General features: G+C 43.4%; 1 protein-coding gene across 1 annotated transcript; it reads right to left on the reverse strand.

Moving 5' to 3' along the window:
• Positions 1 to 3,455: 3,455 nt before the first annotated feature.
• LOC143513908 (sperm axonemal maintenance protein CFAP97D1) lies at positions 3,456 to 5,807 on the reverse strand. The gene is made up of 5 exons (XM_077004600.1): positions 5,709 to 5,807; positions 5,102 to 5,176; positions 4,599 to 4,717; positions 3,889 to 4,072; positions 3,456 to 3,608 (listed from the first exon to the last, which is right to left on the reverse strand). Exons 1-5 carry the CDS (start codon positions 5,805 to 5,807, stop codon positions 3,492 to 3,494), a joined length of 594 nt encoding a protein of 197 aa, XP_076860715.1. The 3' UTR covers positions 3,456 to 3,491.
• Between the last annotated feature and the right edge of the window lie 17,911 nt (positions 5,808 to 23,718).

Consider the following 23,718-nt stretch of genomic DNA (forward strand, 5'->3'; position numbering starts at 1 on the left):
CTATTATTTACATAATTCATATATGTGAAATGGTATTATTTAACAATTCATCAGCAGCATTTAAAATCTCAATACTTATACCAAACAAACAAAATGTTTCTTACGGACATTATGTATTAACCCAGCCCAAAATTTTCCAGACTCACAAAAAGCCCACAAAAACTTCAGGTGTCCCGGTCATCTTAATTTTTTGGAGAGGATGTAAAAATTGGGACTACAACATGATCCACCAGTTCTTGTCATATAAAACTTTTGGGGCTTTTCAGTAGTTTCATACAATATGCCCTACGGGAAATGTAGAAATACTGACACTGGACATGATAATTGTGACATGCTTGGCTATATCCAAAATTCAATGTTTTTGACTTAATGCATTAGTTCCATTTTCTTACTAATTTCAAATACAGCAAGAAATAGAAAATTATATCATATTCCTTAGAAAACATGTTTGAAAACTGTGTAACTGGACAGAATCTTGTTTTGTGTCTTTTAAGTCACTTTAAGCAACACTCAACGCCAAACTCCAGCCCAAACATCCTGTGCTGCATAAGCAGTTATGACAGGAAAGATTTTAAAGCAATTAACATTGAAAGTGTTTTCCAAAATGGAAAGAAATATTACAGCTATTGCTTTGGGTGAATACCCTTCAAAGAAATACAGTGTTGCGTAACTTAGCTATGCTGGTCAAACCGCATTGTGTACTGAAATTACACTGTGCCTTAAAATTCAACATATCTTTTTTAGATAATGCTTGTTTATAAATTCTTCCTTTTGCAGAATAAAGTGAGGGATATTTTAACTTTTAGAAAATGTAAATATTAAAATAACTGCATTCAGAACACGTATTAATAGAGACTAGAATGTCTTGTCATTTATCTTGTGTCTTGCAAGAATTTGGTCAAAATTATAACAGCATAATATAGTGAGCTGGACCAATGTATATTTCTTATAGTTTAACAAGTCCGCCTGCAGATAAAATGATAAAATCATTGAACGTTTTGCATGTTTTAATACAAAATAACCAAGCTGAAATTTCTCAGAAAAGCAGGAATTGCCTATTTATAGTGTTGAACCTTCTTTAAGACTTCTGCAGTTCACCTCTGCATGCTGGATATCAACTTCTGGGCAAAATCTTGAGTGTTGGCAACCCATTCTACCCTAATCAAGTTGATCAGAGATTCTGGATTTTTGTTTGTCCATATTCTTTTTGAGGACTGACAGGTTCTCAATGGGAACTGACATCTGGGAAGTTTCCTGCCCAAAATTTCAAAGTTTTGTTCACTGAGCCACTTGGTTAGTATTTTGCCTTGTGACATGGTGCTCCATAATTCTGGAAAAATCATTGCTCATCTCCAAATTGTTCCTGGAAAGTCGCTCTTGGACAATCTTTTAATACCATTCCTTATTCATAGCAGTGTTCTTAGGCAAATTTGAGTGAACCACTGCCCTCAATGAGAAGCAACCCCATACATGAATCGCCTCGAGATGCTTCATTGTTTGCATGACAGAGGACTCATGGTAGCACCTTTTCTCCAATCATTTCTCCAGATGTTCCAAACAGACTGAGGTGGGCTGCATCAGAGAAAATAATTTTACTCCAATACTCTGCAGTTCACTCCCTATACTTCCTGCAAAATATCAGTCTGTCCTTGTTCTTTTTCTGGCTTCTTTGCTGCCCTTCTTGACACCAAGCCATCCTCCAAACGCCTTTGTCTCACTGTGTGTTCAGATGCACTCACACCAGCCCTCTGCCATTCCTGAGCAAGCTCTGATCTCGTAGCTGCATCCTTTGTAGGAGATGGCCCTGACACTCGCTTGACTTTCCTGGGCACTCTGAAGCCTTCTTCACTACAATCGAACCACCGTCCTTGAAGTTCTAGATGATTCGATAAATGGTTGATTAGGGTGTTATCTTACAATCAGCAACATCCTTGCCTGCCAAACCCTTTTGATGGAATGCAATGATGACTGCATGTGTTTCCTTGGAGGTAACAATGGTTAACAGAAGAAAACATAAAAGCACCACTGTCCTTTTAAAGCAACCAATCTGCTCTTCTGTGCATGAGAGTGATCAGCATGAGAGTGATATCAGCTGTCTTGTCCTCATTAACATTTTCTTCTTAGCTAATGAGATCATCACTGAAATGATGTCAGCAGGCAATTTTGTAGACCACAATTGCATACAAAGGATGCTTCACTTTGGAACTGCATTACATGACGTTGCAGCTGATAAATGCATCCTACAAGTACCGGCACTGAATCCTGCACCCACCTCACTCACACAAGAATGAACCAGCATATTTTGTCGTGATGTGATGGTGGCAAGCCCCGTAACACATCACACACACCCTTCATACACCGTACCGAGCCGTGCAGCGATTGGTCTGCGTAGCTCCACATCAAATCGAACAAGCCTATTCGCCATTTTCATGCACGCACAATCAAAAGGGTTATATGCAAAATGTTGAGTGAAATAGATTACATATGAACGGCTATGGTGAATAGCCTAATCATCGACTACCTACACTAAGCACAATGACAATGCAAATAATGTCCTAGTCGTATCCATTTTTTGGAAATCTTTTATACAACACTATATTTTTACTATTTCTCTATTGCTGCTGCATGGATGAAACAAAGCAAGAGTGCTGATCTAGGGTCAGTTTTTGCCATTCATTTTTTAATGAATGTGATTATATGGACAAGGGAAGATCAGCAATCCTCCTCTGAGACATTTGATATGTGTGCTACAAAGCAGTGACGGTGGATTTGAATGGAGGTCAAAATGGAGGATGATGACCAGACTTAAGAGCTTTTGTGAAACGCAACCTGAAACACTGGACTCAAGTCCATCAGGATAGGGCACTTCTGCCTATATTCCAAAGTCTTACTCATATATTTTTTAGAAGTAAACAAATTTTTTAAAAGTTGGATTGGAAGGAAAATTGTGACGCATATAAAGGAACGATTCTCTATACCAAGCAATTTCAATTCGAAATGTTTCATACAAACTGAACGTCTCATAAATATGGGACAGGATTCAGCAAACAGACATAAGCTGAACAAGCAGTCTGAGGTGAAATCATGACATGAGAAGGCTCACAAGACTCATTTCATGTTCCCACCTCTGAAACCTTGTTGTCATTCTGAGATCAGAACCACTGCAAAGACCAAATTAGAACGTGGGCTGGAGCCCTGTGCCAATTTGTCATTATAGTTCAGTTTCTGCTTCACATCAAAGGCCTAAGGGTACATTGGAAAGCTTGTTTTCTACCTGCTTTCCTCCAGTTTTAATGAACACAGTCTGTTCCCTTCATTAGGATGCTTCCCGTTATCCTAGAGAATGATGCTGCCATCCAGTGGTGAATGAACCCTCTGCATTTTTTTAGACAATGGCATTTATCCCTATGGACTAATAAGTGCATGTAAAGGGTAGTTCCAGCTGGGTTAATATGTGTGGGTTTGTGTTGACCCAGTGGTGTTAGTAGTGATTAGTGATGTTGAGTGTCTTCCTCTGTGGTTTCACCATGGCTGTTATCTGACGTGATGGACGAAGTCTGACACTGCCCTGGGGATCCTCCAGTGAACTTAACACTCTTCTTTAGCCTCTGTGAATTTGGGAGATAAAGATCTTTTTTTTTCCTCTCTACATCACTGTTTAATTGTAGTATATCAGATATGCAAAATATGCCTAATAAGAAGTCTGGAGTTTTGGATAGTGTTTTTTTTATTTTTATTTGTTTCATGCACACACGTTGAATAGTGTATGTATTATTTTATGTAGTGTTTGAAGAACACTTTTCTTAGTTCTCACCATGAATGGCATGTTCCTACTACCCAGAGCCTTAAGCTAATTAATTAAGAACATATGTAACCTGTGCAGTTTACCTGTTTATGAGCCACTCCCCGTGGATAACGTGCAATATCGTCTCGTCTTTGCTCCACTCTCTCCCAGTCCTCCTCCCAGAGCTCTCGTCTATATTCAGATGTCCGTGCTGTGATTCGCTGATAGATCGCCTGGTTCTGACGAGTCACCTGCAGTAGCCCCTCCCTCCTCCTTTCAGAATTTAAACTGTAGGAACAAAAATAACACAACCTGCACAGAATCCATCAGAGGATAATCAGCTAGCGTAAGGCAACAAAATACTACAGTGTAGTCAAAGAAGTAGAGGATATGCCCCTCATTTATTCATCACAACCTTGCCAGTAGCCAAACAAGCATTAATTATTTATCTTTTTAACTGGAAAAACGAGGAGAGTGGGTTCATGGGTGAGATGAACTCACAAAAACACACACTGTAAACAAGGCTTTAACCTGTGCAGTCTTCCAAGGTCACCGGGTTATTTGGGCAAACGCTTAAACTGGAGTCGAGAACTCTTTGAATTAGTCACGACCTGTATTAGTACTGCTAATTAATTTTGAACCACTTTGAAATACACAAATGAGGCATTTTGAGACCTTCATCAGACCTTCATCAGAAGGTTATATTGTTTTATCTGTACAGGGGTGGGCACATAGCTGCTCACTGCCTTAATCTTGAGTATTCTTTACACCCACTGAAATGTCACATGAACCACGGTGCTTAATGTGAGCTTACCTGTGATCTGAATAGTCATTTCTGTGATCTATGAGACCTTTAGAGTGTCCTATGCCGGCCAGTCTGGATGCCAGCAGTTGGTTGTCCCTGTCAATAACAGCCTGTCTCTCCTCTTGAACCTTAAGCACCAACACCAGTATTATTGCATTGAAGAAATTAAGTAAAACATTAGTGACAGAAATGCTGTTTGCTGCTCATGTTTATAATGCTAATCATGTCAGAAGTGGGTATCAACAGTATACCGATAAATTAACATTTAACATGATGTTAATTGAGTTGATTGCTGACATTTCAGTTCTGTTTTACATTTAACGACATTCGATTCAAGGTGAGCGGATATGCTACAACTCATTTAACTTAGCCTTGCTGCTCTTTGTATAAAATATTCAAGACTGAATAAATTCTTGCAGAAGTAGGCTCTATTTAATGTAACTAAATGTAATAATATTTCAGAAAAAAAGAACACAGATAATGCATATTTCTAAAAGAATGAGCTACGTGACCTGTGCTTTCTTTAGCTTAAGATGGACGTGGAGGGGGGTTGAGATGCCTTTGGTGTCCACTATGGGCTTGGCTTCCTTCACCTCACAATGACAAAATAGCATAAACAGCAAAACAACTGTCATGGGATCATGGAAAACATTTTACTTCACCACACACTGAAGCTTCAAACACTTCCCATAAAGATATCAGCACTTTTTAGCAGGAATAATGTTCCCAAAATGTCAAATTTTCTTTCTGCTGATTTAATAATGGTCTATGTTCTATGAATCTCACGTCAGTACTGGTGATGTTCTATGAATCTCACGTCAGTACTGGTGCTGATGTTCTATGGGTCTCACGTCAGTACTGGTGATGTTCTATGGATCTCACATCAGTACTGGTGCTGATGTTCTATGGGTCTTACGTCAGTACTGGTGATGTTCTATGGGTCTCACGCCAGTACTGGTGATGTCCTATGAATCTCACGTCAGTACTGGTGCTGATGTTCTATGGGTCTCACGTCAGTACTGGTGCTGATGTTCTATGGGTCTCACACCAGTACTGGTGCTGATGCTACAGCATGTATGGTTTGATCTGTGAGGGATAACATCTCACCCATGCAAACACACGCACCTTCTTGCGATGCTCCTCATAGCGGCTCTGGTCCCATTTCTTCTGCAGGAGCTTGTTAGTGGCGGGTCTGAGGGGCTGGTAGGCTTTATGCATGGCTGTCACCGTTCCCCGAGGCCAAGCAGAAATGTGCGGTGACTTTAGGACGCTCAAATAGGATTCGACAGTCCCATATGCTCCTCTGGTGAGTTTAAAAAACGTAGATAGTTGTTACAAATGTGGAATGTCGGTATCACAGTATGTTGCCTCTTCCAGCGGTGACATTTAGCATTTAAGTGTAAGTGTTTGAGAGTCTGGAGTGGTTGTCTGCCGTGTTCTGTGTTAGTGATGTCCTTTAGACTGGAGCTCTGGTCGTCCCAGACTCCCTCTCCACCTGAGAGACGCTCGGCCAGCCTGGCTGCGGGCCACATCTTGTTGCCATGACACCCCTGCTCACCTATCCCTCTCTGACTATGTGTGATGCTGAGAGGGGATTGGGTGGCAATGAATTATTAGTGTTCACAGCCCACTAGCTCCACTTGCCTAAATGACCTCAGACTGGCGTCACGGAGAACTCCATTATAATATTGTTGTTATGAAATTTAAATAATGAATTACACACGATGAAAATTGTTGGTGGAATGATGTTGCTGGGTGAATGTCAGGATTGTGCTGTAGGTGGAGCTCTTAGTTGAAGCTGGTGGAGGTTTATAGGCTGGTGGTGGTAACATGTACTTACTAACACCACCCCCTCCCCCGCATACAAATGTCTGAAGAGCTTTTATGAGTCTACACTCTGGAACATCCTTTGCTACATATCAACACACATACAATTGTACACAAACTCAAATATTAAAGTCTGGAAAGTATTTAACATAATATATTTCTTAGATATCGGGTTGCCTCAACACCCAGAATAGGCTCTTGCATTGTTGTAAACTGGTAGATGAGGTTACTGTTATAGTCCTTGGGCTTTTTGTTTTTTGTTTTTTGTTTATGCCCCTCAGTCTCCCCTAACAACACAAGAGCAAATCAGCTCATATTCAGCAAATTATTATTTTGTTCTATTTTGTTGCTGTCCCGTCACCACCCCAACTCTTTGGAGGATCTCTTCATATTCTCACAAATCAAATATGTTGGAGTATGTTATGTTTAATGGAGTGCAGAAATGTTCAAATTTCATAGCTCATAAGGTAATTGTAGACATGTAATACTAGAGTGAAGTGTTGTGATTTCTTATCTCGCCACCAGATGGCGGGCTCCTCCTTCTGTTTGATAGGTGAACGGCAGCCATGTTTTGCAGTGTAGTTCACTTCATGAGGTGTGAGGACATGATGAGAACAGGGACATCAAAGCCAGAGATAAGTGTCTATAAAACTGCCATGGGCATGTCTGAAACCAATCTCTACAAACCTCAAGGTTACAGACCTGTATATTTTACAGAGTGAACTCGGCTGCAAACAGTGTTCTACATTCTGGTAGTATTTTCATTACTGAGGTTGTGATCCAAAATTTCCGACAGCCATTATGCCACATAGGCTCATTGTTAAAAATGATGTAGAGGTCACAAATTCTGTAGGCGATGATACAAAAAGACACACAATATACAACATTTTTGCAAAAATTCAAGTGTTAAATTGTCAAGATCTTAGAATAGTGTTTTTGGATGGAGAGACACTAGTATAGATCCAGTACCCTGGGAGGCTTCATCTTATCTGCGTGGGCTGGGCTGAGTGGGTGGGTGATGTGGGGGGGTTGTTTTATGGTTGGTAAGAACAGAACATGGCACTAATTCTGGGCCAGGTCCTGGGGGAAAACGGTTTCACTATGTTCATTTCATCCCTCTCTCACTCCTATCTCTGTTCATTTCATCCCTCTTTGACTCTTATCTCTCCCCCTTCCCTTTCAACCACTCACTCGCTTGCAAAATGCGGCTGTGACAGCTTGAACATCTGCCCACGTCACAGGGCATACTGCCCCTTCTAAGCTCTCTCTCTTCCTGCCTGTGTGTGTGTGTGTGTGTGTGTGTGTGTGTGTGTGTGTGTGTGTGTGTGTGTGTGTGTGTGTACACAAGGCTACATCACATTAGATTAAATAACATTGACCCAGGGGGAGGCATTTAAATGCTGCACACTGATTTTCTGTTGGCAGGGTGAAGAACTCCTGTTTAAACATGATTACTCCTCTTTACATTGTAGCTGGATAATTCTGGGGGTGTACGCATTGATGACAGTTTTAGTACATCTCCTTCACTCCTTCACCGTCACCATAAAGGTGACGGAGGAAATGCCAGGAATCCTTCTGAAGGGACACCACACTCTTTACCAGCACTCCAGCACAGGAGACTAAAAAGAGTTGCAAATCACTGAGGAATTATTGTTGGCTCATAATTATTTAATTCAGATTACTATGGCTATTCAACAAATTCCTCCCCCCCCGTGTATGAGTGTATCTCTTTCTTTCCCTCTCTTTTTTCTCTCCCTCCCTCATCTTTTCACACATGCCATAAAATCAATTGTTGGGCTGCTATAGGTCTTTTTGTCGTGTGTGTGTGTGTGTGTGTGTGTGTGTGCACGCGCGTTCATGGATAAGCCGATAATTCCCCCTGAGCACAGATCTCACCCGCCCACACTAGTCTCCTAGCAGCCATCCTTGTCTGTAGTTATCTCTCTGTGTGTCTCCATGAGTGGCCGGGGACTGCTGCCTAGCCCTTACGCTCCTTTGTTGCTGTGGCTGTCTGTCTTGTTCCCGGTGGAACTGCAGGAGTCAATGTGTGAGAACGGAATAAACAGCAGTTTCTTCAGCTCGCTGTTTCCAGCGCCGCCGAAAAGGTCAGCCACGAAAAAATACTGCTGGATGTGCAGCTAAGACATAAACAGTAATAAGAAGAGAAAGAAGCGTCCCTTCCTGCGTGGTGTAGCCGAGAGGTGCAGTCTCTTACACACACCCTCATGGGTGCTTCCTGCATTTGTGCTCATGAATTTGTATTTCTGTGTGAAGTTAAGCCTGATCGTGAACAACAGCTGTTCACAGATTTGGGGAGGGATTATAATTTTCAACACTAAAACAGACTTATGTTAGAACAAAAATACCACACATATACATATTCAATTAATTTGTTCTTTTTTTTTTCTTTTACTTAATCACATTTTATCTGTGCTTCTTTGTCCACTATCTTGTTTAGAAACATTCACTCTCCTATCATGGCTTCTGTTCCATCAGTAATTACACTTACAGATGAAGAGGAAAAATTCAATTATACCCTACAGCTGAGTCACTGTGGGTGGCCATTTAAGATGAACGTCAACAATTACACGCTGAAAATAAGCACTTCACTTGGTGTCATTTCACTTTCTCCCATGTAGCACTTCATTGCTGAGTGTGTCAGAGGCAGAGACATGAACACAAGGACACGCGTTCTCTCATTCTGTCTCTCTCAATCTCCCCTCGCACAAATTCTCCCTTATGCTGGACTGAGTGGCAAACGATAATGAGGGACAGGTGATTCCTCCCTGTAATCTATGTCCCAGTGCTGACCCCACACACCACAGTCCGGTCTCCTCCACACCAGGTCAAAGGCTAGAGCAGTTATTGAAAACCAATCACTGCCTTCCCTGAGGCAATTTGCCCATTTTAGGAGGGTGTGCAGAGGAGGACGTCGATCGCCTGCTCTTTCTGCTGGCCATTAGGTCAGTCAGGGGAACAGGCGTTTCTTTGTTTATTTCATTATTTTAATCTTTTACTTTATATATTTTGATATCAAAGAGATGACTCGTTTTTTCAGTGGAGCACAACATACAATATCAAATGTATTGGTTGTAGTTAGAGCTTTTCTGGTTTACAATTCTACCTTTTCTCTTGCAGGTTTGGTTGCGTGGGCAGTACGTATTATGGTGATAAATAGCCTTACTTGGAGTTTTTCTCCAAATTTTGCAGTTTTACATCATCGAGGAAAACAAACTCTTCCACCAGTCACTTTTTTTTTGACCTCTCAAAGAGACGCCTGGAAATGGAGGTTTGGAGGAGCGATTTCAGCGTGACATGATAGGAGCCTAATTGGTTTATGACCCTGTGTTTTTTTTTACGCCTGGCTGGCCGTTGTTCTCTTCCTGCCCCCGCCCCCGACCGCTGGAGGTCAGCCCGTCATCCCAACACCGTAACAGTGTGACACCGGTGGAGCAAGGCTGCTGCAGTCAGGCAGGTTTATTAGAAGGCAACAGCGAGGCAGACAAACACACAGACATCACTGAGCGTTCATGAGCCATGAGGTGGAGGAGATAAGTTCCCATAGAAGGCGAGCACAGGTGTGGGGGACCTGTGGGTTTAAATAGGGCTGAAGGCAATGAGGGGCAGGTATGTGCAATGAATCTACAAGCTAGTGATGGCAGGGAGTGATGGTGGTGTGTGATTGGTGTGATCTTGGCTGGGTGCTGACTGGGGCATGATATCAGCACTAGCAGAAGTAAGACTCTTTTGCTGTGGTAACATCACAAAGTTATATGAATGAGTTAAGGAAGATTCAAAACGCATGAAAAGATTATGTAAGGATATACAGGTAACTGAGATTAGTCAGTGTACGGTCACAGTGGAATTCACAAATGAGTGTTTAAATTATGTTCGTGCTTCTGTTGCAGACACACGTCTAGAAAAACACATTGACAGTAAGAGCCATTTGGGCCAGTTCAAACAAGAATATTGTTCCAGTGCTAATGGAGTTTTTACAGGGACAGCTAGCGTGCGGCGAGCAGGAATGTGCGGTGTGGGGAGGTACGTGTGTGTGTTCGAGGACGCAGCAGTGACCCTCTGGCCTGGCCGGCTCAGGTGAGCAACCTGCCATGGAGAAGAAGTCCAAGAGGCACCATGCTGCTCGCTGAGCGCTGTATGTCAGATCCATGGAGCAGATTAGGGTGATCCAGGCGGGTGAGCGACTAAAGCTTCATCAAGAGCTCGGCAGGACTCTTCCCAGTGGGCGTTCGCTGCTTCTGAAGAGCACCATATGTAGAAGACAAAATACGAAAACAAAAGACAAATACCCTAGATGGAACAATTCATAAGCACAAAGTCTCCCAGCGTCTGCGTAAACTGGAATTTGCTGGATTTGGGGACAGTGTGACTTGGTATTGCCATTCAGGTGCAAACCATTAAATCACCACAATGCAGGACAATAAGATATTTACCTATAAAGGGTTCTGCGTTCTGCATTGAGGGTGTTTTGTTTTTGATATGGTTTGAATCCAGAATGCTAAGCTCTTCTTGTAGGACAGTAATCTAGCTGACATTTCCTAGTGAGATGCAGTCCAAACACTTGGAGAGAAATGCCCCGTTGTACCGGTGGTATCGACAGACACACCTCTGGAGTCCAGCAGGACCACAGCTTTTCTACTCGTACTGCTGTCAGCTTTTATAGAGAGAGTATCCAGCTGCTTTCTCTTTGCCAACTCTCTCTCTCTCTCTCTTTCTCCCTCTTTCTCTCTCTCTCCCTCTCCCTCTGTCTCCCTCTCTGTCTGATTTTCTCTGCAGTTGGCTTCATTATCTGCTCTGTGCAGCAGTGAAGTGAGGCCACCACCCTCCCCCTCTCTCCATCTTTCTCTCTGTTCCTCCCTCCCTTTTCCGAGCTAGGCATTTTGCCATGAGGAGGTCACTCAGTGTGTTATTTTGCAGCACAGTAGAGGACAGGATTGGGCAAGGAGTGCAGACTGCAGGCTGTCTGACAGAAAGAGCCTGCCACAGGCTCACAGGAGCGTGAAATACAACCAAACACAGTCTATCTGCCTCAGCCAGTGACTCAATTGCTGTGAATCATTTCAGAAAGGAAGGCTTCCTTTCCTTTATTTCATGTTGTAAAGTTTCATATTCTCCTGAGAAGTAAATTAAATGTGGCTTGTGAGGGTCTCTCTCTCTCTCTCTCTCTCTCTCTCTCTCTCTCTCTCTCTCTCTCTCTCTCTCTCTCTCTCTCTCATCCCCCCTCCCTCTGTAGGGATGGAATTAATGGAACGTATGTGTCTGCCAAGCATTTCACAGCAAACCTGCAGTGCATTGAAACGAGGTCATGGCAGCTATTCGAGTGAGACCGCTAACACATACTGTCAGCCTCATTATTCCCAAAGCCAAGACACGATCACATTCTTAGGTCAAGCACCCAGTGATGGAAAAAGTGTAACCTATATATTTTTTTAATATAAGGGCAAATTTCATACTAGATCCTATTAATTATAATCATAAGCAAACACCAAGTCAAATATAACTACCCATTTTGTCACTCCAGATTCCACCGTGGAGATTCACCACCGGTGTATTAGAGGACACAGAGGACGGGGCAGAATTGCCGCATGTCCACCACACTGTTCTTCATTACAAGCCCCAGGCCCCGAGCCCCAGGCCGCGAGCCCCAGGCCGCGAGCCCCAGGCCCCGAGCCCCAGGCCCCGAGCCCCAGGCCGCAAGCCCCAGGCCGCGAGCCCCAGGCCGCGAGCCCCAGGCCGCAAGCCAAGGCCATGCCCACGCACCCTGCTGTTCCTGCTGTGGCTCCTAGCCCGAGCCCCCCATGCTAGCAAAGTCCAAAGCCCCAAATCTCTGAGCTGACTGCAGGCCAGAGATGCCTAGGTCTGATTGAGTTTGTCCTCTGCGGGCTTAGCGGGGCTTTCTCCCTCTCTGACAGATGACTGGATTCTTCTGCACTGTGCACTCTTCCCTCGCCACTCTGTCTTCCAGAGACTTCGATACGGTGGAGAACGTCATTCACTCCACTGGTGGCCCAGGCCATTGATGGCTGTTCGCATCATTGCTGTCACTTGGCTGTAAAGTAGCTGAAAGCTTTTGGACTTTTACCTGTGCGTCTGAGCATTGCATTGTACAGATTGTATTGCTGCGTAGCTCTGTGTCTCTTCAAGTACGACGCGGCTTCCAAATGGTTTTGGAACTTCAGGAATTTGCATCAATTAGTAAGAGTTATCTGCCTGTAGAACGGATGGAAACAGTTTGACAACCTTTAATAGGGCAAAGAAAGACAACAAGGCTTCCATTGTAAATCAAAAGTCTCATATCTCTTTGAAGACCATCACAGAGTTACACCAACAAAGCCTCAAGCAAGTGGACTGGCACTCCAGGCTTTGTGTTATGCTTATGAATTATGTATAAGCTTTTGCACAGAAATTGTAACCTGTTGTAGAATTGACATACACTGTGGAATTTCTATTGAGACACTTGGATGCATAATGGATTTTTTTTTGCAATGGGATCGGTATTTTGGACAAAGAATTGAAAATAATTTAAGTGATTGTGGACAAAGATTCCGTAAGAATTCACTTTTATCATCCTGTATGACATCTGATGGTTTAACCACTCTCTCTTTCTCTCTCTCTTTGTGTGTGTGTGTGTGTGTGTGTGTGTGTGTGTGTGTGTGTGTGTGTGTGTGTGTGTGTGTGTGTGTGTGTGTGTTTGTGTGTGTGTGTGTGTGTGTGTGTGTGTGTGTGTGTAGCCCTGAATGGGAGTTAAATTAATGTTATTAAGTAGCTTCTCTCTTCAGTGACCAGTGACCTCTAAATCTTTCTGTGTTTCATCCAGAGTGGGAGAGCTATTCCCCCCTCCCCCTCTTCCTCTCTTTCTCCCTCTTAAATCTCTCTCTACTTTTTCATCTCTCCCACTTTCTCTCTCTCCCTCTACCACTTACTCTCACTCTCTCTCTATCTGCCTCCGTCTCTCCCTCTCTCCATCTTCCTCTCTTTCTCTGCCTCCAGCGCCTTCCCCTCCCCCCCTTTCTTTGCTCTCCCCTCCTCTCCGTTTCTCTCCCTGTTGCCTACAGGGTTTCATTCGCACATCTGCATGTTTGCCATTCACTCCCTGTCTCCATGCTGACCAAGGGCCCTTTTCACACTCTGCCTTTGCTCCGTGTGGGTTTTTTTCTCCTCCTCTGTTATTTCTGTGAGGGCACCTCCTCCTTCACAGTCCCTCCTGTGAACCACGGAGGCCAGTTGCCAGAGGCCCTTTTATTTGGCTGAGATTGAGTGCAGCCAGGCAGGCTGGCAGGCCACACGGCCCCATTACGGCACCGCCACAGTTAGGAGATTGCCTGTCTCTGCCCCCTAATTGCTGGGGGCTTGTGGTGCAGCGGTTCCTGGGTGGGTAATAGGCTGGCGGGCTGCGCTGCCTGTGCTCTGTTAACGAGTCCGAATACATACTGAATGCACAGACTCGCTACCCCCTCGTTATCAACCAGCATCTCTACTTTGCATTGCCTGAACTTGCTTTCTTTCCACCCTCTGTGTGTCTGTGTTCTTTGCTCCCCCTCCCCCTCAGTTCTCTCTCTCTCTCTCTCTCTCTCTCTCTCTCTCTCTCTCTCTCTCTCTCTCCCCCTTACATTCTGTTTTCTCTCCATCTGGCTGAATGTTTAGTGAGGTCTTTGCATTACTGACAATATTGCTTGTTAACCAACCAAACATATCCCTGCAAATGGAGAAGAATAGCCCACTTATGGTGTGTGTGTGTGTGTGTGTGTGTGTGTGTGTGTGTGTGTGTGTGTGTGTGTGTGTGTGTGTGTCTATTCATGTCTTCCCCTCCAGGACTGCAGGTGACTACATATATCTTCCACCATATGAATTGATGTCTTGGTTTGTTGATGTTCTTGGCCTGACGTCTCTCTCCTCTAAAAGAGCTGATGGAAACATGAGAGTCAGCACTGCTCTGGAAAACACAAACACTGAGGGATTTCATATTCCATGTGAGGCACCGTGTGGAAAACAACACTTCCATTCAGCCTTTCCCCCCTCTCTACAGCCTCCAAACCACAACGTCTTCTCCTGGGCTTGGCCAAAGACCTGTTGAGTGGGGCTGCTGATTGGAGATCAGGTTGCAGGCTCTCATAATTGAGCTTAGGTTTTGAAAACGCAGGTTGGAGCTCAGGGAGACAGCCTCGTTCTGAGAGACCTTCTACTCCACCTGTGCTCCAACCACATCATGATCTAACTCAGTTCGGTGGTTACTTTAATTCACTGTGATTTTTCTTTCCTCTGGACCTTAAGGCGAGTGAGAATGTAATATAAGTAGAGAATGACTTCTCCTTCTAACCCCCCCCCCCCCCCCCCCACACACACACACACACACACAGCTGCTGTGAAGGCAGATCTGTGAGGGGGGGAGGGGTGATGTCATGTAGCCAGTTGCCAGTCGATTAGCATAGTGTCGAGACTATTAAACAGAGAGGCTGAGCAGCAGTGCTGTGTGTGTGTGTGTGTGTGTGTGTGTGTGTGTGTGTGTGTGTGTGTGTGTGTGTGTGTGTGTGTGTGTGTGTGTGTGTGTGTGTGTGTGTGTGTGTGTGTGTACACGTGTGATCCAGTAATACTCATTTCAGTGGCTACTTGGTGCCTGAATAGCCTGGAGATACTGGAGAAGATAAAAGATTTTAACATCTGTTTTCTTTGACTGGAGAGAATGTTTGTTCTGTCTTGCTAAACAAATAATTATTTTTTAAATAAGTAATGTTGTTCAATACTTTGCATATGTTGCAATATTCCTCATACTCCTGCTTTACTTTTAGCGAGTAGGATGCTACATTTTCAAAGAGAAGACCAGAATTCACCAAATCTTGAAGGATATCTCACAGCTAAGCCGTTTGTCTCTTACTGTGCTGCAGATTATAGATTAAGATGATAACATGTAAGGCTTTCAGTTCATTTTCAACTAATTACCCAGGCAGCTTGTGTTCTGTGGGCCCTAGACAGTCTGAATAATAGCCAAGCAGTGTTTCCTGGTGTACCTGCAGGGACTGGAGAACCAACACATAAACAGCAGACACAAAGGCAGAGGAGACTAATTTCTTGGACAAAACGCAAGTGCTTGTGGCTACGCAGGCAGCGAACTGACATGATTATGAAAGGGTTAGTATACTCTTTATTCTTGGGGAAGTGACTGATTTTGATGTGACAGGTCTATTTCTAAAGCCCAACTTGTGTCCCCTGTCCTACAACAGGTGATAACATCTCAGCAATAGTGCAGCTTAGGAAAATGCACGATTCATGCGTGGCCAAGTATAACTTGTGGGTTTACCCTTCATGTCCATGGGTTTACGATACTAGACTTTGCCGCAGGAATAAGTTTTAAACAAACTGAAGGTTTTTGCCCATCCGGTCTGATTTGATGACCTGTTCTGCAGGATGTGTCGTGGTGTGCTAGTCTTCGTAGTCGAGCTGTTGAGATGATGCACAGATGACTAGAGCCCTTGGTCACAGCTCTGTGAGGTTGCACACAGCATGTGAGACGAGCCTCTTAGCGTTCAGTTGCATTGTGTGAGGGGATGGGGGGGTTGGGGAGTGGGTTGCTTTGTATGCGTGTGTGTATGTGCGTGTGTGAGTGAGAGAGAGAGAGAGAGAGAGAGAGAGAGAGAGAGAGAGAGAGATTGATTCACAGGAGGCAGTATGGGGGTGAGCTGGTGAAGAAGGTCTAAGCCCACGTAGGATCAGCTCTGACTGCCTCTCCTAAATCCTTTGTTTTCACACTCTCTCTCTCTGGCACAGTGTGATGAGCTATTCCTCCTGAATGCAGGCATTTACACACACACACACACACACACACACACACACACACACACACACACACACACACACACACACACACACACACACACACAACACACACACACACAGTCCACCCACACTCCTCCTTGCTCAGAAGATGTAATCATAGTCCCCTGTGATTGTAGGGAGTGCATTAGATGAGTCAGGCTCCTCTATCTCCAGCCAGATTAGTGCCACAGCTCCCTGTCATCATGGAGCTGTCACTCTGCTTGGCCTGTACTTTCATCCAGATAGGGGGTGCTTGGTCTCACTCTTCCCTTCACTCTGTGTGTGTGTGTGTGTGTGTGTGTGTGTGTGTGTGTGTGTGTGTGTGTGTGTGTGTGTGTGTGTGTGTGTGTGCCACTACAAGGACAACAGACCGGGATATTTTTGTTTCCCTTCCCTGTCCTGCTCTGATATCTGTCACAACACGTCTGAAGTCATGCGCGGTGACATTAGCGGCGTCATTTGGACCCGGTGCGGAGAGAGCCCGGCTTTATTTACGAGAGCTAGCCACGGGGCTTTCCCAGACAGACCTTCCTCTCCGCCCGCGTTGGAGGAGCCTTTGTGCATTGTGCACCACCAGCTGGAGCTGACCGGGGCGCCATTAGTCAGGGTGACGGCCGCCGCTCGCCGCGCGGGTGGAGGGCGGAGGAGGGCGGAGGAGCGCGTAGGAGCGCGGAGGCATTAACGCGCGGCTACGGCGCCTCCTCCAGCGCAGCCTCCATCCATCACACTGAAAGAGACGTGGAGAGCGGAGGGGAGGTCGGGGCCAGGACTCCGGGGAGCGCACAGCCGCATATGGAGGCCGCCGGGCCAAACGCGAGCCCTCCTACGGAGAGTTCCTCGCTCCCATTTACAATTTACATGGATTAGGAGGTCAGAGCACACAGCCGCTAATAGATACGCAGTGTGTTTCCGATGGGAGAAAAGAGTCATCTCTACAAAACAGCGAGTTTTCACGAGAGCAGATAAAGGAGATTAAAGGCCTTTTCCGATTTTTTTATTTTGGTGTAGATATATCAGACTTCAGGGGAGATCTATACAAATCATTTTGTGTGGTGTAGAACTGAGCTGATGGGAACCGTGCTGGAGGCACTAACTCCACACAACTCCTGTCTACAGCCTCTCAACAGCCTGTGTAACAGATGTCGTCCACTGTCATGTGTGGGCACAGTTTAAGCATTTGTTGCAATTGTTATTGAAATTTTGCCTCAGGTATATGAAGGTGAGGCATGTTCTGGTGTTTGAAACGATTCCCACGATCCTATAAAAACAATGGCTACATTAGCACTGATAATTGTGGCACTAACTAAATGAGGTAAAGACACAACCACCTACTCAAGCTCTGTAATAATCCACAACGTCTCATCCAGTGCTGCGCTTTTTTAATTTGCACCAAGTTGGTGAATATTTGATGCCAAATCACAAGTTGATTCACCTTAGGCTTGAATGTGTCTGTTGTTTTGTAACATGGGGCCGAAGACGCACACTCGATGGCTGTTGCACTAACACGACTGCTGTCATCGGGTGATGGACATGTTTTCAACTGAGCTGCTTGTACAGACAGTGTTTCCACCGTGGCGTGTCTCGCATTGTCAAAGCAGCCATAACGAGTGGGTGCAGATGAGGCTCGACTCTGCAGTCTTGTGATTAACTCATTTGTAAGTGCAAGTCTTCTGTGCAGTTAAATGGAGTGTCTTGTTTTTCCATGGGTATTTTTATTGTTGTTGTTGTTATTGTTGTTATTATTAATGATAGCTGAAAACTCTGCAGGATCAGACCCTGATACAGTCCCTGTCCAGAGGCAGCCATTCCAAACAGGTATATATAAAGTAGAGGCTCAGATCTGGATGAAGAGTGGAGAGGCTCACTCCCCATCCCAAACGCCCCAGAATAATACACATTCCAGTCAGATCTCCTCATCTTTCCTCCTCTCCCTTCCTCTCTCCTTCTCTCCGCTCTCCTTCTCTTCTTTCTCCCTCCTCCTCTCCCTTCCTCTCTCCTTCTCCCCCTCCACTCTCCTTCTCTCCCCTCCTCCTCCATCCCCCTCCTCTCTCCTCTCCTCTCCTCTCCTCTCACCACATCTCCTTCTCTCCCCTCCTCCTCCATCTCTCTCTCTCTCCCTCCCTTGCCTTATGTGCTCCATACCAGAAGGGAGGTGATTATTTATTTATGCCCGTGGTTCAATATTCATGTTGTTCTTTCTTTCCCCGCTGTAAGATGCTTCAGTGCAGCGTAGGGTCTCGGTCCGTTGATATGTGGAAGAAGGTATTCAGGATGCATGTATTCCTTTATTTACTGGGCTGTTATGAAGCAGTACATTATAGAACCAACACTAACAGAACATATGTGGACGAGTACTTAGTACTGTTGGCCTTAACTTTCTTTTTACCTGCGAACTGCTTCATTCCACCACATGGACATGGTAAAACGTTATGTATGAACTGCAATAATGGTATGTGTGTTGAATGCTTGGGTCCCATTGCAAACCATCAATGTCTAGTGACTCAAACAAGCAGAGCTTTGTGTGTAACTGTATGGTCTTTCACTCGGACATGTTCCTTCATTCTGACTGAACTACAGGACGACAAGCCAGCTAACCAGTACGCATGATCATGGAGATAAAGTGTTTTATTTTGCAATGGCATGAAATTAAAGTGACACATTTATTTAGCAGGTGATTAATCAGTGAAGACAAATGGAATGGTGTGTGTGTGCGTGTGAGTGCGTGTGTGGGCAAAGAAGCTCCCAGAAAGGCTGATTTAGAGCCATTTACAGGCAGCTGTGCTCTGTATAGGTTTGGCTAGGTCTCTCTGTAATGGAAATATGTATGAACTGTCCTTCATTATGGGAAAGAAGTAGATGCAGTCTACAGCATGTATATGTAGAGGTTAAATGTATATGTAGGACTAGCGTTTATAAGTAGGGATAGTATTAAGCAGTATTTACATGTAAGACTAGTATTTATAAATTGGTATATTATTTATGTAGGACTAATTTATATATGTAGGAATATTAAGGAGTATTTATATACTATTTATAAGTAGGAATAGCATGAAGCAGTATTTATATGTAAGACTATAAGTAGGAAAACTATTACAGTATTATGCTATATTTATATGTAGAGCTGATCATTATAAGTGTGAATAGTACTAAGTAGTATTTAAATGGAGGACTAGTATTCATTATAATATAGGACTTGTATTTGTAAGTAGGAATAATTCTAAGCAGTATTTAGATGTAGGATTAGTATTTATGAGTAAGAACAGTTATAAGCAGTATTTATATGTAGAACTAGTATTCATAAGTAGGAGTAGTACTAAAGAGTACTTGTATGTAGGACGTGTATTTATAAGTTGGAATAGTACTAAGCAGTATTAATATGCAGTGTAGGATTCAAGGGGTTGATTGTTATTCCTGGTTATGGGACTCTTCAGTTTAAGAGTGACTCATGGTCCGTTTAGTTTCTCCTGCAGAGACCCCTGGGTGTGCTTGGCTCTCTTCCAGACTTCTAGAATGCAGGTGCACAGTCTCTCTCTCTCTCTCTCTCTCTCCCCCCCCCCCCCCCCCCCCACACACACACACACACACAATATAATGTGTGTCATTACTAAACCTACAGTAGAGAAAGCTTATCATATCTGTGATCTGTCTTTAACTGTTTTGGCCCAGTTCTGAGCCAAGAGAACAGCTATCTCTCTTAAACCTCCTGATTAAATATTTGCTATCTCTCTTAAACCTCTTAAGTATATTTTCTGAAATACCATGTCTATGCTATGATTACAAGCAATGTATTTTAATAATTCAATTTTAAATCTACTTGGAAATGCGTTCATTGCATTCATTACCATGTATTTTATTCTGTTTGTTCACAAGCACCCCAATAGTTTAAAAAGCTACGTTAGTGTGCTGGTGTTTTATATAAGCTACTAATATGCTTTCTTCTCTGCATTGTGTGTGTGTCTATGTTGTAAACAAATAATAATTTGCTGATTGTATGGGACAAGAATGACAGGAGTGAGGGAGGTGTGTTAAAATGGTATGTACAAAAACAGCCACAAGGGTGTGGTGAGTAAGACACAAAGATCATGAGCTGTTCATTATTTGGCATTAATTACGATTCATTAATTCTATTTAAAACTCTTTTGGCAGAAACAACAGCAAAAGTCATTTAATACTGAATCACAACGTTATGAAGCCGGTTAGTGCTTCTGCAGGTGTTTGGTCTTCTGTGGGATTTTCTCAAAGCTGATTCCAATATTTTGCTTGGAGCAAGTCCACCGCAGTGGACTGACACCCTAAATCCCTTCAACTGGTCTCACAGCGGCACTGCTAAAACCACTGTTCTTAATTCATTAATCTGATAGTCAAACACCAACAGCAGATGTTTAAAATTGAGGGAGGTGCTTTAGTGGAATTGTGAGGGATTGGACGTTAGTCAGCCATAATCCCAGTACAGCCTCTGCAGAGAAAAGGAGGGGAGAGTTCAATCAGAGGCCAGTGCGCTACACACAGTCACCCGACTCCTTGGCACAGGCAGAAATGTTCTGCTGTGTAACTGGGACAAGGGGTCGTCATTACTGCAGGCTTACCATGAAGGGCTTACCTTCTGATTTCCAGGTATCATAAAAGCAAACGTGAAATACCTCGCAGGTGTGCAAGGTTCCAAGATTGGTGTAAACAGGTAGAAGTGTAAAAACAAATATGGGTTGCAGTTTGGTGAATGCTGTTGGGTTTACTTACATTATCATGATATAACTATCAAAGCATGTTATAACAATATCTGAGAATGTCATTACAGGTCATTAGAGAGACTGAGGTTAAAAGCTTATTATTGCTATGTACAGTGCTGTGTGTAATATTGGTACAAGAGGACAATAAAAGCTTGTCTTTATTCATACAGTGCTTGACATAAAATTGTCATTCTAATTAACCATTCTAAACTTAAAGTTTAGTGTTTGTGTTCTTCTCAATCCTCTCATTTGTCTTCAAACTAATCTGTCTAACGGCTGTTAACACCATTACATGTACTAATCTAGGTATGACGGTTATTCATGGAAGTCTTAATTACTAGGTAAGACACTGATAAAGACCTAGAGAGAGAGAGAAAGAGAGAGAGAGAGAGATTGCAAAGCCACCCTGAATACACAGCACCAGACTTTGCAAACATATAATATGCAACATTTGGACAGTAACTTATTTATGTTGTTTTGCTGTTGTTTTCTGAAAAAAAAAAAGATTTTTACACTTTATATATTTAAATTATATATTTTATATTGTTACAGTAGATTACCAAAAATATTCACTCACCTTCCTTGGCACACATGTGAGCTTAATTAACATCCAACTCCTAATCCATAGGCTTTGCTATGACGTTGGTCCACCCTTTGCAGCTATAACAGCTTAAACTCTGCTGGGAAGGCTGTCCACAATGTTTAGGAGTGTGTTTATGGGGAGTTTTGACCATTCTTCCAAAAGTGCATTTGTGAGGTCACATACTGATGTTTGACGAGAAGGCCTGGCTCTCAGTCTCCGCTCTAATTCATCCCAAAGGTGTCCTATCAGTTCCAGGTCAGGACTCTGTGCAGGCCAGCCAAGTTCATCCACATCAGACTCTGCCATCCATGTCTTTATGGACCTTGATTTGTGCACTAGTGCACAGTCATGTTGGAAGAGGAAGTGGTCAGCTCCAAACTGTTCCCACAAAGTTGGGAGCATGGAATTGTCCAAAATGTCTTGGAGTTCCTTTCAGAGTTCCTTTCACTGGAACTAAGGGGAACTAAGCTCCTGAAAAACAACCCCACACCATAATCCTCCCTCCACCAAACTACACTTGGCACAATGCAGTCAGATAAGTACTGTTCCCTGGCAACCACCAAACCCAAACTCGTCCATCAGATTGCCAGATGGAAAAAACAGCGATTTGTCACTCCAGAGAACGTGCCTCCACTGCTCTAGAGTCCAGTGACAGCCTGCTTAACACCACTTTATCCAACGCTTTGCATTGCACTTGGTAATGCATGGTTTGGATGTAGCTGCTCGACTATGGAAACCCATTCCATGAAGCTCTCTGTGTACTGTTCTTGAGCTAATCTGAAGGCCACATGAAGTTTGGATGTCTGTAGTGATTGACTCTACAGAAAGTTGGCGACCTCTTCACACTATGTGCTTCAGCATCCACTGATCCCGCTTCATCAGTTTACGTGTCCTACCACTTCATGGCTGAGTTGTTGTCGTTCCCAAACACTTCTGTTTTCTTGTAATACAGTTGACACTTTACTGGAATATTTAGGAGAGAGGAAATTTCATGAGTGGATTTGTTGCATAGGTGGCATCCTATCACAGTTCCATGCTGGAATTCACTGAGCGACCCATTCTTTCACAAATATTTGTAAACAGTCTGCATGCCTAGGTGCTTAATTTTATACACCTGTGGCCATGGAAGTGATTGGAACACCTGATTCTGATCATTTGGATTGGTAAACAAATACTTTTGGCAATAAAGTGTATGTGTATTTATCTTTTATCATTTACAGAAACAAATGAGCCATAGAGGCAGAAATTGTCTGTAAAAAAATATGCTAGATGTATGCAATAATTTGAGTCTTTTGTTACATTCTGCATTCATCACTGTCTCTCATTTCTCTCAGACTATTCTAGAACTCAAATGTTTGTTTGAGCTCTTGGAAGCAAACAGGACATGAGAGTCCATCGGCTGAGCCCCAGTGTCTGCACACACTGTTCTAGTCCTAGTCTTCAGTGATTGGATTTATTGTGACGGGCGGTGTGAGCAACTGAAAAGGAAGCGATCACGCCAAGTCTCAGGGAAAAAGGATGGTTTAATAGAAAGTGTGCAAACCTAAAACCCGTGCAATAGATCCAAATTAAGGATATAATGACCAGCGGTCAACTGGTACAAAGACAAGACATATATAGGCAAACAAACGACCCTCAGGTGAGACGGATCACGAGCTCCGCCCACCTGAGGGACGCACATGACGTCACCAAACAACAACAACAACAGCCGCTGTGGACGGAGGCGGCCGGTAGGGGGCCGCCTCACCGTGACATTTATTAACAACTTGGTCTGTACATTACTGTCTTTCTTATTTTCATTCAATAGATTATTATACAGATTTCACATTGAAATGTCTTCATTAATTAATGAATGAAAATTATTAATGTCTTCAACAATTAATGTAAGTTTTTGTTTCTATAAAATATTTCAATATTTATACATGTAAACATACCATTTAATTTAATAATACAAAATATATAATATAAAAGCTATAATACAAAATATATAATATAAAAGCTATGTAAAATGATGTGCACATAAACCTGATGATATGCACCCTCCATATCTTCACAGCTGGAAAACATAAACAAGTTACTGTCCAAATGCTTATTATGTGTGTGCAAAGTCTGGTTCTGTGCATTCAGGATGGCTTTGCTCTCTCTCTCTCTCTCTCTCTCTCTC

The sequence above is a fragment of the Brachyhypopomus gauderio genome, chromosome 5, assembly GCF_052324685.1.
Source record: "Brachyhypopomus gauderio isolate BG-103 chromosome 5, BGAUD_0.2, whole genome shotgun sequence".
In the NCBI taxonomy this organism is placed as follows: Eukaryota; Metazoa; Chordata; class Actinopteri; order Gymnotiformes; family Hypopomidae; genus Brachyhypopomus; species Brachyhypopomus gauderio.

What these genes read in the sequence shown, in the direction of transcription:
- LOC143513908 (XM_077004600.1), bottom strand. Translation starts at nt 5,807, where the DNA reads ATGCATAAAGCCTACCAGCCCCTCAGACCCGCCACTAACAAGCTCCTG. An exon ending in AGCATCGCAAGAAGGTGCGT is followed by an intron (nt 5,177 to 5,708) that starts GTGTTTGCATGG and finishes TGTGAGGTGAAG; the next exon opens with GAAGCCAAGCCCATAGTGGA. An exon ending in AATGACTATTCAGATCACAG is followed by an intron (nt 4,073 to 4,598) that starts GTAAGCTCACAT and finishes TTGTTCCTACAG; the next exon opens with TTTAAATTCTGAAAGGAGGA.